The following is a 17,859-nucleotide window of genomic DNA, read 5'->3' on the forward strand; positions in this document are numbered from 1 at the left end:
ACTCCTGTAGCGTAAGCCCAAAACACACATCCCATGTACAAAGCTCAACACTCGTGCTAACAAAGAAATAATAAACACAGAATTCAGTTTACAAAGGCTTTACTTATGCGTTGTAAGTAGATAATGAAGTGTAACAAGAATGCCGTTCATAATTGCAAGAGTGCCGGTCGAACTAGGGTGCGGTTAAGGGAGAATTCCCTTTTCCCCACTGTAGTGCAACCTTAGAGTGAGAATATAAAAGTAGGGGGGTGTGGGGGGTGCAGGGGGGCTTGCACCCTGCATAAAAGAAGATTTAGTGGTTTTGTTACACTTCGTTATCTACAGGATTCACTTGAGTTTTGCTGCAGTTATCTGCCGTTGTGTTATTTTCAGTGATTAGTGAGTCGGTGGAATATGTTTTCATTTTACTGTGTATTCGGTGGTTAGTGTTTGGTTAATAGCAGTTCGGTGAGTTATGCATTCGAGCATAAGTACTAGATCCATATATATATATATATATATATATATATATATATATATATATATCTTCATTTCACCCAGACCACATAGCTGAAAACACAAATTACTGAAAACTTATTTCACTGAACTGAACTTAGTATATATGGCACTGTATAGAGTACTGTAAGGCAAGTAAAAGGTATATGCCCCTTTCCCCACTGTAGTGTGATCCTAAAGTTAGTAGATATATATATATATATATATATATATATATATATATATATATATATATATATAAGATATAGTTATTGGGTGAGGGGCATAGCGCCCCACATCAGGTGGTCTGGACGACATAGCCTCCCACCTTGTTTGTTTTATATTGTATTTTACCAAAAACTTCAAAACAATACATTTTAAACGATAGCCATGCATAGTTGCAACACCAATGGCTAACTCTCTCCAGAAAACAATATGTACACAGACTAAGTGGGGGGGGCTTTGCCCCCCACACACCCCCAACTATATATACTAACTCCAGGATCGCAATACAGTGGGGAAAAGGGCATATTCCTTTTACTTGCCTTACAGTACTCTACACAGTGCCATATATGCTAACGGCAGTTCAGTGAAATGAGATTCAGTGAAATAGGTTTTCAATAATTTGAGTTTTCAGCAAAGTGGTCGGGGTGAAATGAAATTCAGTGAAATGAGATTCAATGAAACAGAGTAGACCCATATATATATATATATATATATATATATATATATATATATATATATATTTATATATATATATATATATATATATATATATATATATATATATATATATATATATATATATATATATATATATATATATATATATATATATATATATATATATATATATATATATATATATATATATATATATATATATATACATATATATATATATATATATATATATATATATATATATATATATATATATATATATATATATATATATATATATATATATATATAGATATATGTATTTATGCATGACTGCTATACAAGTTATCACTGCACACATGTTATCAAGTGATGAAGTGGTGGTGTTTTCCATCACTGGTAAAGTTTGTTGAATTACATAATAGTTGTACACAGTTCAAGAGTTTTTGCCCTTTTTTCGAGTTTGTGCAATCATGGAGTTAGTATATTTAATTTCTGTGGGTAATGGGGCAGAGGCTTAAACATGGAGGTTTAGGGGGGGGCACCGATATAAAAAGCTGTTTTTTTGTTTTACTTTTCATAATTGCTAATATAACCTATTGATTGGCAATTGTAATTACTTTTTTGCAATGATTTTAGAGGCAATTAATGTTAATTGCCTGAGAATTTGTTCGATGTTTTTTTTGTTTTGATCAAACTCACCAGTGATTATTCATTATTAATTGATATATATATATATATATATATATATATATATATATATATATATATATATATATTTATATATAGATGGGCCTACTTCACAAGCATGAAATCTTAACATAACCGAATAAGGGAAGACCAACACAAGAACTCTGAAATTTCAGTTAAATGAACGACCACATAGCCGACAAGTTTCCCATAGTAAGTAGCCACTGGGCCAACAAGGCGAAATTTACCCTTTTACCCACTGTACTGCAATCCCGTAGTTGGTATATTTAGTTAGTCGGGATGTGGGGGGCATTGCCCCCCCCCCCCACCTGGGTGGTTTGGAGATGGTACGGTGTATTTAACTTGTGGTAGTTCATTTAACTGAAGTTTCAGAGTTCTCGTCTCCGTCTTATCTTCGGTTATGTTAGATTTAATGCTGGTGAAGTAGAACCATATAGATATGTGTGTATATATATATATATATATATATATATAGAGAGAGAGAGAGAGAGAGAAAGCAATTCCTTTAAAAATCACTTGCAGTGAAATGATACAAATCACTGCCTGTATTACTGTTATTCCACTCCCCCCAAATCAACGTGTTGCATTGCAATCCAAGAACCAGTTAATCACTTTTCATAAAATTTCCCATATCCCCATATATATTTATTTTATTTGCAGTTTGTTTGCCAGGATAGTCCATTGGGCCTCAAGGAGCCCATTTTCAATGGAGTTCAGGGGAGAAATGCTCCAGAAAAATACAAATACACATGTACACAAGTATACATTGCACATAAACATTGCAGATTAAATCACAGGATAACAAAGCACATATGATAAGTAAAATTAACAATTATAGAGTATGATAATATAAGAACATAGTATAATGCAATAACAGAAATAAAACATTTTTTTGCAAGAGTAGTAGTATTTGAGCTTTATGCAGAAGTCTTACAGTTTAATTAATTAGTGGTATCTACGGTTACTATTCAATCAGCTCACTAGAGATGTGGAACTATAGGAGGCTATAATGACATATTTAGTATCAAGAGAGTAAGAAGTGGTATAGGCAGGATTAAGTAGGATGGGAACAGGAGCATTCCCATGGTGAAGTTAGGTGAGAGTGCAGCAAGGTTTTGAATGAGGAGAGACTGCTAGTAGTGCGGATAGGAGATGGTAGAGAATTTCAGGGGCATGCTAGAGAGAAGGACATTAGATGATTCCCAGCTGGACGTGTGGGTTTATGTAGTTTAATTAGCTTTTAGGAATTGGATCTGAGAAGTCGATCTGGTTCATGCATTTCAAAGGTAGTGACAAGGGAAGGACAGAGAGAGGGGTTGAAAATGGTTTGTGTGCTTGCATGAGTTGGCTATAAGTAAGGAAGTTGGGTAGCTCAAGCCAGTTTAGTTGATGAAGGGAAGTACAATGGTGGGAAGTGGCCCTATGACCTGTAGTAAATTTTGATATCTTGACGTAGCAAAAGGAGAGTTTTGTCTTGAGGGAGGATTGCGGGTTGGTGAGAATAGATGCACCATCTAGAAGGGATGGGATGAGAGATCTGTTAGCTAGTATGAGCCTGGTGAAGGGAGAGATGTAGCAATTATGGCAGTAAAGCATACCAAGTTTTTATGTTTTTTTTTATATTTACTCGTAAATGTTTATCAAATTTTAGTTGATTGTCACTTAGCACTTCTAGTAGTTTAGCGTCGGGGACTCTTTCTAGGGGAGTATTATTTTGGCTGGTGATTATGAATGAATGTTTATCTAGGGAGGAGTTTTTGAAGGTGGTTAATAGCATAAGTTTAGTTTTGGTTGCATTAAGAGCGAGATGGTTGTCTAGCATCCATTGTTCAGTGGATTAGAAGGCACTTTGAGTTAGTTTGATTAGAGTGGGGATAGAAGAGGAGGAGCAGATAATGGTAGAATTGTCGGCATAGTGGATGAAGCTGGTGTTAGGAATAGCTTGGTAGAAGTCATTTATGAATATATTGAATAGTAGGGGACCTAAAATAAAACCTTGGGGGACATCTATGGGATTAAGGAAAGGTGATGTGGCTTTTTTCCGTCTAACTGCTTGTTGTCTATTTGTGAGGTAACTGGAAAACCAGTTGATACAAGAATGGGATAGATTTAGTTTGGAGAGTTTACTAAGAAGCAGGTTGTGAAAAATGGTGTCAAATGTCTTAGAGAGATTGAGGAGGAGAGTGGACATGAAATGGCCAGAGTCACAGACTTTATTAATTGTTTCAAGGAAGGAGCGGAGGGCTGTGGAGGTGCTATGACCGGGTCTGAATCCGTGTTGTGTGGGGCTAAGAAGCTGGTTATTGATGAGATAGGCTAAAAATTGTAGGTGGATACATTTTTCAGGAAGCTTAGAAATGAGTGATAAGATAGCAATAGGGTGGAAGTTAGGAATGTCATTGCTATTGCCTCCTTTGTGGAGAGGGATAATAAATGTTTTTTTTCCAGAGCTGGGGGACCTGTCATTCTGAGATAGACCAATTAATTAGTATGCTGATGGGGAGAGCAATTGCTTCTGCAGTTACGTTTAGAAAATAGGAGGGTATTTCATCAGGGACACTGGAGCCAGGTTTTAATTTTAGGAGAAGTTTTTTTATGATGGATGGGGATGGGATTGATGGAGAAGGGGGGATGGGAGCAGAGGATGCCAGGGGAGGAAGGGATGGATACAGGCAGAGGAGGGGCCACCGAGTTGTTGGTGAAGGATGTGTTAGCTTGTTTATGGACTCAATGAAGAAAGAGTTAAATTGAGTGGCTAAGTCCGAGTCAGAGGCATCTGGGTCAGGGCAAGGGTTTTCTTTTTTCCCAGGATTGAGGAGAGATGAGATTCCTTTCCAGAATAGTTTGGGATTGGTGTTGTGGTTGGTTTGGAGAGTAGAGGAATAGGCTTTACGGTCTGAGGTAATACGTTTTTTGACTTTATTACGTAGCATTTTATATTCATTAAGGGTGGTGGTGGTTTTATTTTTGTGATAATGTGTCCAGGCTTTGTCTCGGAGTTGCCTAGTAGCTAAGGTGTTTTTGGTTAACCAGGGTACAGGGTTACTTTCTGTACATTTAGTTTTTAGAGGGGCAAAGGAGTTGAACAGGTTTGTGAAAGTTGAGTTAAAATAGGTGACAGTATTATCTAAGTGAAGAGCCTTTAATGGGTTCCAGTTTGTGCTTTTTAGTGCATTTGAGAAAGTATCAGGACTGAAGTCTTTTAGGCAGCAAGTGGAAGTATAGGTGTGAGTTAGTTGTATGGAAGAGAGGAGATGACGGGCTAAAGTGGGGAAGTGGTCACCTAGTGGGTCGGGGAGAGTACCACTATCTGAGATGTAATGAGGATGGGATACTAGAATCCAGTCTATTGTACTTCTAGTAAGGGAGTTTTTGGAAGGCCTAGTAGTGCAATTGATTAGTTGCGTAAAGTTATATAAGTTAACATTAAGTGAGTGAGTGAGTTAGCTAGTTAGTTAGTTAGTTAGTTAGTTAGTTAGTTAGTTAGTTAGTGAGTTGTATTTTTATGATAATGTGCCTTTTCCCAGCTGTGCCTGTCTGAAAAATTTTTCAGGCTGACTTAAGGATTTGTCTTTTCTAAATGTGTTCATTTTATTTTCTAGCTTATGTTTACTCTTAGTTTCACTTGTGCTGCTCTCTTACTCCACATCCTTTACAGTTCTAACACGATTACCTTTGCTCATTATGACAACCGTTACATAATTCAAAAGTTTTTACCCTTTTTCTGAGTTGGTGCAACCATGGGGTTAGTATATTTAATTTCTATGTGTGTGTGTGTGTGTGTGGGGGGTGGCAAAGCACCCAGGTAAAAAGCTGCTTTTTTGTTTTACTTTTCAAAATTGCTAATGTAACCTATCGGTTTACATTTGCAATTACTTTTTGCAATGATTTTAGAGGCAACCAATGGCAATTGCCTGCAAGTTTGTTTGATGCTTTTTTAACTAAGCAGTTAAGTCCACTTAAATGAAACAAGATTAGCTAAATGAGCATTGCAAATAAATAAAGCATTCTTTATTTCTTATCAGCCCTTTATGATGGTATTTTTTCAAAGGTTCCAACAAATGATATCTTTCACGGCTGTTTTTTTTTCAATATGATCCTTTGCATGTCATTCTCATGTTTGTGTAACCTGACTCTTGTTAATGAGCCTATATGCATCATCTTTTATGCTTTGATGTGCTGTTGCACCATAATATGATTTTGTTATTGTGTTTATTTTTATTGCCTAAAAATAAGTCATCAATAATTATTTTATTTAACTCAGAAATGGAGAAATCACCTTAAGTTTTTGTTTGCATCCCTTCTAAGGTTTAGAAACATGGTTTAACACAGTTTTTCTTATACATTACTTACTATTTACTTTGGAAATGCTCAGTGCATTAATCACTTTATCCTATGTACTTGCACAGTATTAGTTATTTTGCATTTTGGGAGTTACTGGACTGTCTAGTTGACCCATTCCTCCTCCAGCCTGCCTGGCTGCAATGCTCCATATCACTCAAGAGTTCCCAGTAGGAGTTCCCACTTTCAACTGGGAGCTACCTTATGAGTAACCTTATCTGGCATCTAGGAATTATTGGTGAGATTTGGGTCCTTGTAGGCCTTCATTAGATGTTGGTTTGAATGTGGTGGTTGTCAGGAGATAGCAATGCCTCCTGCGTTGCTGACACATTTTAATGTGCTTCTGCTGTATTGTATCCCACCCTCAACTACATCAATAAAAGGCCTTTGATATGTTGCATCTTCAGAATCGTGTATATGTTGGAGGTATTTTCATGACCCGTTCCTTGTACATGCCCTAGGTGTTGACACATATCCAACACTCTCCCAGAGATGGGTAATCTGGTCATCAGCCACTGACTTTTAATTCCTCATTGAATCTTCTGACACCCAGACGCATTGCTTGAACCTATGACATTAGGAATTCGGTCAGAAAACCAGCTCTTTGAGCCAATGAGCAAGGCAGCTTGTTTCTGTATTAGTTCTAATTGTAAATAGATCTCAAATACATTGACAAATAGTACATTTGAACTGTTTCTTTATTATTATAATGACTACACAGGAAAGATAATGTTAGTGATGAAAAATACTGTTAAGTCAACCTCTTCAATAGTTCTCTGTATGTAAGCCTCAGTAAAAAAAACAAAGATCTGCAAGAAGTATTTGATTGTTCCAAAACCCTATAAAAACATGATTCTGCATTTATTCTTAAATATTGTATGCTTCTTGAATATTCACATTATTTGCTTTTGTTTCTGTATTTTTGGGTTGTACCTGAATAGGGTGTTTAGACCAGCTCGCCCACTCATTTACCAAATAGTAAATAAATAAATGATAAATATTATGTGTATGCTTTTTAAGACTTACTCTGCATTTTGATCTTTTCCTGAAATAGGTGACATAACAAGTCTTCCATGCCCAACCTTCAATCCATTTACCTGGCTATTTCGACTGGTCTCCTGTCCAAATTATACTTACGAGGTAAGCTAATGGTTAAATTGATATTATTGCCTCACTTTATTGAACTTCACTGAAATATTAGTTATCATCATTTTAAATCCATCACAAAATAATTGTGTCATGCTACAAAAATAACCCATGACTTATGTATAATACAATACTAGTGTAAAATATATAATAAAATGAAGTTATGTTACATATTTGCAAAACATTATCACATGAAAATATGTTAAGATTTTACTGAATATGTTAGTGTTGATGGTTAAGACGGATAAAGATCTGACAATAGACAGGGTGTACCAAGTTTTAGCAGTGGTTTGGGTCCTTAATGTTATTGGCAGGTTAAGTATGGGCATGCTCATCCAGGGAGGTTGGTATAGCAGAGAAGGCCATATAGAGCTACAATCCCTCAAGGGGTTCATCACCTTGTGGTAGCCTTCAGTAGCAATATGTAGGCCACTGCAAGTCTGTGCAGTGATTACGGTAGGCTGTTCCACTACCCAGGGTGTAATTAGGGACTTACACAATTGTTCTCTCTAAGAAGACAAACTCCTCAAGGTCTTTGTGAAAGATGACCTCCTCTGGACATCTCTTGGTCTAGCAGATCTGGAGACTTCCCACCACTAAACAATGAATGTCTGGAATAAGATAGGGAAACCTTGATAATCCACACTTAGCTTGAGGGGAAAAATACCTAGCTTGATCGAACTTCCTAAAATTTCATGTTCTGTGATTTTTTCCAGTGGTTTTTCATCAAATAAATACTAATTCATTAAATACAACAGATGCCTATAGGAAATAAAGGAAAAAAAAAACTTTAGTTCAAGTGTTTCCCTGCCCACAGCAGACTCCATTCAACTCTACACAACAAATACAATTTTACCTTATTATAACATGAAGAAAGATAGCGGTATAAAACAATAAAAGAAAAGAAAATGCTGTTTGAAACTAACTAATCAGAAACAGTATTGCCTTTCCAATGCTAGTAATCTAAATTACCTAAAATACAGTAAAAGAAAAAGAAAGTTAAACTATAAAATTAACAGATTTTAATAACATCTTCACAGTTAAAACCTACTTTTTCTGAAATACTACTATGTGATAATGATAGCTGTCATTGAATTCAGATGTCTGTATCTTTTTTACCTTATAGGTTTATAGGTTCATCGGAGGTTACTAGGCTAATGACCCTAGGGCCTTTACAAGCATAGCCATGTAATACCCGTGTTCCCTAACTGATCGATGCTATATGGTTCCCTAATTGACCATTGCTAGATGGTTTTATTGTTTGCAGAGTTAATATGTTATCAGCACTGACTGCCACTGTCCATGAGGGACATAGGTCCCATCTCATGGGGGAATTTATGGTCTCCCCATACAGTTGTCCAGGTTGCTATTAAATATAGTCATTGAGGAGCTCTGCTTAACCTGATTTGAGAGTTTATTCCAGAGTAGTGGCAGTCTCTGGGAGACATATCTGTCTCTTCAGCATGTTTTGTTTAATTTAAGTCATGAGCTAATTTGAGATCTCTGGAGTGAGTGACTTTTCTCCCATTTGATTTGCAGACATGCAGCATTTCCATTAGGGCAGGGTCAGAGACTACTCTGTAGTCCAGGCACAGGTCGCCTTTCAGCAGCCTGTAGGACACAGAGTACAGTGACAGGGCTTTCAGTCTTTCCATGCAGGTCATGTTTTGGAGGCCTTGAATTCTCTTGGTCAGGAGCCTCTGTGGTCTCTCCAGCTGCTGCAGGTGTCTGGTAAGGTACATGCAAAAGGAGTGTTGTACTCTATTAGTGATCTGATGAGGGTGAAGTACAGAGGAGTTATAACATTCTTGGTCTTGGATGCAATGCCCTTAGTGATGAGGTTTGCAAGATAAAAGGCTTCCCTTACCACTGTGGGCACATGTTGATTGAAGTTTAGACTGCTATAAACTTGTGCTCCCAAGTCACTCACCACTGGGTTTGAGCTTGGAGGGGTGTTACCTGTATTGTCATCTGCAGGACTACCTCTTTCCCAAAGGGTCACAACTATGCACTTTTTTGCATTTAGTTTTAGACTGTGACTTTGGCACCAATCATTTGTTTGTATTAACCCCTCATGTAATATGCTAATATCTTTAGGGGACTCAATGATTGCTCCCAGTTTGCAGTCATCTGTGAACTTGGTAAGCCACAGGTTGTCTACTTTCACCTGGACTTCTGAGAAATAAATTTGAAACAGTAGAGGGTGCGGCACAAAACCTGGTAACTGTTCTACTGTTGGAGGTGGAATCCCCAATTTTCACAGAATGTGTTCTATTGGTGAGCCAGTTGGCTACCCATCTAGTGACATGTGGGTTAATACCAATCTGGGAGAGTTTCTCAATGATACCTGAATGGGGGAGTGTGTTGAAAGCATTGGCTAAGTCATGCAAGGCAGTATGTACTTCTTTGCCTTCATCCAAGGCTTTGGTGACATTGTTGAAATCCACCAGGTGTAGTAAGCAGGATCTACCCTTAACAAAGCCAATCAGGGTCGGGTCAAGTGTTTGAAGGTTGCCTATGTCCTTGTTGACTTGGTCTATGATGATTCTTTCCATGGCCTTGCACATAAGACTGGTTAGGCTTATAGGTTTAAAGTTTCCAGGGTCGGTTGATAAACCCCCATTGTGCAAGGAGATAACAGTTGCTGTTATTCACTCTGCTGGAGCAAAGCCAATGCTCAGGCTATTTTTAAAGATAGTCCCAAGTGGATCTGCTAGGTCATGTTTTAGGTTGTTTAGTAAGCAGCCTGAAATGCTATCTGGTCCCATAGAGGCCATGTGTTTGGCCTTGGAGAGCACAAACATGATCTGCTCATTGGAGATACTGGGCAGAGGACAGGTGTCAGGTATGCTGTTGGGTATGGCTGGTGGGGACAGGTGGGTGAAGTTTGCACCAAATCTGTCAGCTAACAGTTTGGTAATTTCCTCAGGGTCAGTGTGAGTGGTACCATCCACTATGAGTTTGGCACATAGCTGTGTATTCCTTTTAGATTTTGAACATAGCTAAAGAAAGCCTTATGACTGTTTTTAGCTGGAGAAGCTAATTTAGCCTCATAACTAGCTTTAGAAGAGTTTACCAGATATCTGATTTGCTTGTTCAAGCTATGGAGGGTTCCCTCTTGTTCTTAGATATCAGTTTCTTCCTTTTGTTATATAACCTGTTTATACTCGAGGTCCACCAGGGTGGCTTGTTTTTATGGAAGGACTTGGTTTTGATCCTGTCAGGTACAGCAGAGTCAATACAGTTGTTTTAGGGGTTATACTGGCCATTTTTGTACTCCTCTGCATAAGAGTCATTGTTGGCTGTGTTAATGGGGGGGTTGAAACTTTTCAAACCATTGCTTAGTAGGCTATAGTTTGTTTTGGAGAAGTTTCTCATTTTTGTTGCTGCTGTGGAGGTGTCAGGTCTGATCATTACTTTGAATAAGATATATTTATGGTCTGACCTTAACAGGGAGGGCAGAACACAGGGGGTAGTGCAGTGACCCCCCCATATTGGTGAGTACTAAGTGCAGAACATTTGAGCTCCTTGTAGGGGTGCAGACTAACTGTTCCAGAGCATTTGTATTAACAAAGTCCAGGAACCTCAGGGCGATTGAGCTCGTCTACATTGCCCAGGCAATAGAAGGATAGTTGAAATCTGCCATGACCAAGGTGTTTGGCTGTATAGTGAGTGACTCAAGCAAGTTCTAGTAGGCAGTGTGTTTCTCATGGTTCATGGTAGGGGACCTGTAGCTAGTAATGATGTGGTAGGGTGTTTTGCCTATAGTTATTTAGACCTGGAGTAGCTCAAGAGAGTCATACTGTTTAGCCAGTCTTGAAGTGTATTTGGATTTAATGAAGATGGATACACCTCTACATTTGGTTCTTTCATGTTTGTCTTGAGGTCTGAATATGTGAAAAGCATTGTAGCCTTGCATAGCCAGGGTGCTGTCTGTCACCTTGAATGAAGTCTCTCTGACTGCCCATTCATCAGCATCCTCCAAGGTGAGCAGAGCTTTCAGGGACCTCAGTTTCCTGCTTAGACACCTAGCATTAAACAGCATAACCTTGAGTTTATCTATAGTGGATGTTTTATGTCAGAATTGTTGTTGTTTTGGTATTGCATAAAAAAAGGCACTATGGGGGAGCCAAGCATATTTTCCATTATTTGAAAGCCTAGAAGAGACAGGTGAAATCATCTCTGGCAAGGCAACATGGGCTATTGACCATGTCTTCTGAGGATCACAGATACTGGATCCCCCTGGACTGACACCAGAAGCTAAGCTGATTGTTGAAGTCAATCATTTTTTGTTTATATTGTGGCATCATCCTGGGCGAGGGTAGAATGCTGTATAGGGCTAGGGGCATATCTGCCTGGGACACATAATCTGAGAGTTCAGTCGTGTCTCTCTTCATATAGTTCAGGTTTAAATGCCTCACGTCATTTACTCCGTGTACTATGACAGAGCCATAATGGTAATTCTTGCTGACTGACTTGACTTCATGCATGATTTGATGGATCCTGGCACCTGTCAGGCAGCTGGCCATGGCCTTCTGCTTGTCCAGCCTGGTGAGGGGGACATCTGTGTGTCTTATTATGGAATCTCCTAAGACCAGAGCATTTGGTTTTGAGGTGTTCTGCCTTAGGGGCTTATTCACTGAGACACTGGTATGTGTGTTGTTATGTGTAATAGATTTTGGTTGTGCTCTAGTATGTGTAAGTTGGTTGTGCTTTTGGTAGGATCTTAGGGAATATCTCCACATATGTGGGTATATGTGTCATGACTTTATCTTGTGTGTGAGGAGAGGTGTGTGTGCTGACAACCTGTTTGATGTCTTGTTTATTGTTATGTGAGAGTACTCATTCCAGTTTTAAAGTATGGTTACAGCTCTCATATACTGTATTTTTTGATGTAGGAGCAAATGGTTGTCAGCATACATGAGGCAATTACTACATTGCCTCAGGATGCCCATGTAAATCAGGTTTGTTGGAGAAATGTTGGGAAACTGACTGTCCATTGTAGTAGGTCAAACCATATGTACTGTTAGGAGGTAGGCAAGTTAGATCAGCTTTTGCTCTAGGGTTAGCAAGGAGACAAGAACCTTATTCCAGCAATCCCCAACTCAGATAGGTCCTGAGCTACACACCTCTGCCAGGTGCACGGAGACCCTCTTAATTTAAGATGGCTGATTTTAGGGCTCAAGTGATACCAAACAGTCTATATTCAGCAAGTGTGAATTTAGCCTGTGATATATAAGGCATAAGTAGTGATAATACAAAATGAGGAATGAAGCAGTCACAGCAGCAAAAACAGTAAAAATAAAGCAGCAGTTCAACAAAATACAGTTCACAAAGTGCAATACAGGATTAAATTATACTTATATTTAGAAGACAAACACAATAAGCCTTCAACCAGCAATTCCCAGCTCAGAAGGGTGTAGGCTATCCTTTCCTGCCAAGACAGTTTTGACCACAAACCTTTTTAATGTAAAATAACTGGTTTGGAGACCGAGTGCTTAAACCAGAGCAAAGACACTTAGAATAACAAGCATAATAAGCCTTTACCAGCAACTACCAGCTCAGAAGGGCAGAGGCTACCCTCTCCTCCCACTAGAGAGCAGACCACAAACCTTCTTAATGTAAAATAACTAGTCTGAAGTCCAAGCGCTTAGACCAGAACTAAGACACTTTTAGAATAACAAACACAATTAAACTTCAACCAGCAATTCCCAACTTAGAAGGATGTAAGTTACCTCTACTACCACAAGAGTGTAGACCACAAACCTTCCTTATGTAAGATAACTAGCCTGAAGCCCAAGTCCTTAAATCAAAACTAATAGGCTTAGAATAACAGTTACAATGTAATCAGACTACTAACAAGTGGTAATAAATGCCACAGAATAAATGCAACTGAACACTTTAAGAACAAGCGGCTTAAAGCAAAATAAAGTAATAAAGTAGCAAGAAGCACAGGTGCAGTAAAATCAGCTGAATAAAGTGCCAATCTTAATAAAACTGTATAATTAGAAATAACACTGTTCTGCTTCCAGGTTGTTTAATATCTGTTCTGTGACACTATTTTTGTTTCTCTTCACATGTGGATTATCAAAATAAATGTCTGCAATACTGATGTATCTTCAGTGGTTTATCTGCACCTTTGATGTGTCACCAAATATATAAAAATTTCTTTAAATGCACCATGCTTATACTGTGTTAAAAATCACAGCAGATGTGTTCACACTCTACACATGAAACATATATAAGTACATTACAATACTCAATAGCTAATTTAAAACTACCCCAAAACAGTCACTCTCTGGCATAAATGGATAAATCCATGACTGCATTGCAGGTGACCTGAGGTTGAATGGCAGCTCCAGAGCCTGTAGGAGCTAGCAAGGGATTAAGAAAGTGAATGGTCACTGCTGTCTCACCAATACTGGGGGGAGGAAGGAGGCTCTGGCTTGCCATATGGGTGACACATAGTGTTTAATCCATGGAGCTTGAGTCAGTCAGGCTAGTACTGTGGTGTGCAGTTGCACTGTGAAGTGAAGGGGATTCAGCATAAGAAGGCATGCTATCCACAAAGGAGAACTGTGTGTGTGTGTGTGTGTGTGTGTGTGTGTGTGTGTGTGTGTGTGTGTGTGTGTGTGTGTGTGTGTGTGTGTGTCTGTGTGTGCTTGTGCAGGTCATACCTTTCAACTTTCTTTAAATTTGCAGAACATGGCTGATTTTTGACTCAAATTGTTTCTCTCCTTCATAATTTTTTAATGCCAGACATTAGAGTTGTGGACTCCATTTTCTTTAGAAGATGCATAATGATGTAAAACCTGTAGTTTTGCTTACTTTTTTAATTGAGTCAGAGAAATTTCAGCATCTGTCCTCCATGCCATTATTTATTGCTTGATGCCTGATTCTTGCTCAAAGAAATTGAGAGCGGATTTACTGGAATGTTGAATTTTGTGTAAAGTTTAAAGATTTAGTACATGGACAAGTACATCTCTTGAAAAGTAATTGCTATTTCTCTATAGCTATTGGAAAGTGTTACCTCATCAGGAAGATGGCAACATCGATGTTTTAGAGGAAAAAAAAACTTTATGTTGTTATACACATGCATTGCATCAGTTAGTTCTGCAGTGATCCTAGCTATGTCTCCAGTACTTTCATTGATATTCATTAGCATTACCATGTTAATTGGAGTCTTGGAACTACTTGCCTCAAGAAGGGGCACAACAAAAATAATTATGGGCAGATGAGTAGTTTTAAAATCTGGAACTAATTGTTATGGAAATTAGTTTGATAAGAAGGTATGTATTAAAGTAAATATTTCTAAAGAGTCTGGGAAGTTGATTGTAAGAAATATTTTGCCGCAAAATCATAAATTTAAGGAGTGACAGATGAGAACTGTGAGGCAAAATCAAGACCATTCATGAGAAATAGAATCAGCTGAGAGGTATGGGTTTACTGATAAAATGACTATCCTGCCATGCAACCAGATAGGGACAGTGGACCATATGGCTTTATAGAAGTTATCTGCAGAGGATAGCAACTCTATGTTTTTGAAATAGATTTGCAAAGTTATGACTCTTATTTAATTTTATGTTTTTTTTAACTACAATCAGACATCTGAAATGTATGGAGATAGCAAAGACATAATAATTGCTGGACTGAATGGAAGGGGGCTCTATGTGAATGAAAGAAATGACTGACTGCTGTTATTTCTTCATTATTCTTGCTGGCATTGCATGGCTAATGTGATTTGCATGAAAAAAGTTGGAATAATTTGTTTTTACTATGGGCATCCTTCATTTTTGTGTCCATTTTTAACACAATCAGACATTTTCAGGTATACACAAGCAAGTGGCTGCAACTAATTGGTACAAATTTGACTGACTTATAATGACAGCAGTTTTTAGTGGTCATTTATGGTTGAAAGGTTCTAAAATGCGTATTTTTGTTACTACTTAGTGAAGTATACATTAAACAGGTACACAATCTGCCACTGCCTTAGTTGGTCCTCAGATGCTAACTATAGCAGTCAATGGTTTTATTGTTGTTAACGAGGTTGCAAACAGCTCAAATCATAAAGGTTAAAGATGAAAACATTTATTCCAACCCCCAAAAGATGTACCTTGTTCAGACATGTTATATTATCTCTGCTTTGTCAAAATCCACATATAAACTCCATAATGTGGTTTGCTGACTATCTAAATGAAAAGAGTGGCTTGTGACCACTATGTGCCTTATAAGTGACAATATAAGGGGAAGCAGTTTTATTCTAATAACTGAGATCATTGAAATAAATTATAAATAGAGTGCTTACTATCTTTGTGGCACTTTGTGTGCCTTAGAAAATTAGGATAGGTGGATATCTAAACTTGTTTGCGATCATTTTGTGACTAATTAGAATAGTCTAATTAGAATAGTCCTAACTAGAATAGTCTGGATCTCAGATTTGCTGATTTCAGGACTGTATTGTGGTCTCTGTGTTGTCCAGACCTTACTGAGATAGAGGGAAGCGACTCTGCTTATCAGTGGGAACGGTAAGTTCTAAGAAGCCTATCTGTCACTAAAGGAATGGTTCCAGCTCAGGAATTGTATTTTTATTGTCCGTTTTGGGCTGCTTCTATTCCTTTCAACTTTCCGACTTAAAAACCTGTGATTGCGCAGGTTTGCACTATATGCAGTGCCACTAAGCTAAGGTAAACCATTACCGGTGCCTTAAAGTCTGATCTTCAAATTTTCTTTTACATCTTGTTAGTTTTCATTTCTGAGCACTCAGCTTAGACTGTAAATCCAGCACTTGCCAAGAACATCTTGTAGCATTTATTGTAAGCACACCCAGGGGTGTAGCTAGGATTTTCAAATTTGTACTCACAGCTCTCAAACTGCTACCCCCCTCCCCAGCCAAGCTACGGACATTCTCATAATTCACGGTTCGCTCTTCTAGTGTCAATGAAGAGGCATTCACTGTAATGCCTTTTCAGTAATATAATATAGATTCACTCAAACTCAGTTCCTTGAATTGAAAAGGAACCTGAAAGTCAGTTCTTTGAAAAATGCAGCATGGTAGTTGGGGTTGAGGATTCATGCTTTTGTTTTCTGTAACTAAAGTACAGGTTTTGAGCTTGAGTAAATTACTAACCACCTGCTACCCCTAACTAGGGTGTTTCTTTCACACACACACCCCTACCTACCTCTTAGTGCAAGAAATATGGACAAAGTCTAAAATAAACAGGGACAGGTATTAAATAATGCTCTTGTGAACTTAGAAAGTTACTAGAATAACAGGATTTGTGCTAGTATGAGAAAGTTGCTAGAATAACAGGATTTTTGCTAGTATGAATTTTTCTAAAGGACACGAAGTCTGAAACTCAAATGTCTGTCATTATTTAGCAACTTCAGCCTTCAATGATTTTTTAGAAAATCACAAAATTTATGAGGAACAGACAAAAAATATGGGGCAAAAATCTGGACATTCTGCAAAATTTGGACAGTTGAAAGGTATGCTACCTACCTACCTACCTCACACACACACACACACACACACACACACACACACACACACACACACCTCTCAACCTCTTAGAGCAACAAACCCATAAATAAAACTGAGGCAAAGGCCCAAAAATAAAGAATTTTTTTTTAAAATATTGCTCTTATAAACTTAGAAAGATAATAGAATAGTAATAGCATTAGCACGACTTTTCTGAAAGGTATGAAATCTGAAACTCCAATGTCTGCCATTATTTTCTAACTTCAGTCTTTAATGATTTGCTACTAATTTTCCAGAAAACCACAATTTTATGAAAAACGGACCAAAAATGTGATGTAAAAAATATAAAATTGTCAGACAATACAGCTGGGAACCTGTCAAAGAAGGGACACCATTTTAATATGAGCACTGTTAACTTGAGCAGCTGACAAAATTAGAGAATCTACATGCATTTCTGAAATAAAAGTAATGTATAACTCTGATCATTACAGTTATTTAAATTGTAAATCCTCCATCTTTTCTTCCAAAATTGCTATTTTGCGGAGGGATTATTAGGGGGAGAGCAACATTTTGAGCCAAAATTGGGGACAGTTGAGAGGTTTGGATATTCCTAATTCTATAAAGCGATGTTTTTGCACGTACCTCTCAACCTCTTAATGCAGGAAATCTGGACAAGGCCAAATATATTGGGGGAACATACAAACAATACTAAAATTGATCTTGTATAAACTTAAGACAGTTGATAGAATAACAGGTCTTGCTTTAGCATGCATTTTTCTGAAGGATATGATGTATGAAACTTAATGTCTGTCATTATTTAGTGACTTCATTCCTAAATGATTTGCCAGAAAAGTTTTATTTTACATTTTACAGCATGAACACCAATAAATATCTGCTAAACAAAGCAATGCAGTCTCACAATGAAACTAGACTTAGCATTAAAACTTCTCTGCCCTTGAAACTCACATTCATTGAAACAGCATTGAAACCCACATTCAAAGAAAATACATTTTGAAAGTGGCAGATAAAGATTAACTTTGGGCTGT

The 17,859-nt window shown here is 37.7% G+C and overlaps 1 protein-coding gene across 1 annotated transcript in view; it reads left to right on the plus strand.

Moving 5' to 3' along the window:
* Positions 1 to 17,859, plus strand: part of TECRL (trans-2,3-enoyl-CoA reductase like) — a 1,073,904-nt gene that overhangs the window by 934,393 nt on the left and 121,652 nt on the right. Inside the window, exon 10 of the mRNA XM_044060983.1 lies at positions 7,244 to 7,329. Within this exon, the coding sequence (XP_043916918.1) occupies positions 7,244 to 7,329 (86 nt within the window). The remainder of the gene's footprint in view (positions 1 to 7,243; positions 7,330 to 17,859) is intronic.

Source organism: Protopterus annectens, chromosome 2.part0 (assembly GCF_019279795.1).
Source record: "Protopterus annectens isolate FY-2018-M chromosome 2.part0, PAN1.0, whole genome shotgun sequence".
In the NCBI taxonomy this organism is placed as follows: domain Eukaryota; kingdom Metazoa; phylum Chordata; order Ceratodontiformes; family Protopteridae; genus Protopterus; species Protopterus annectens.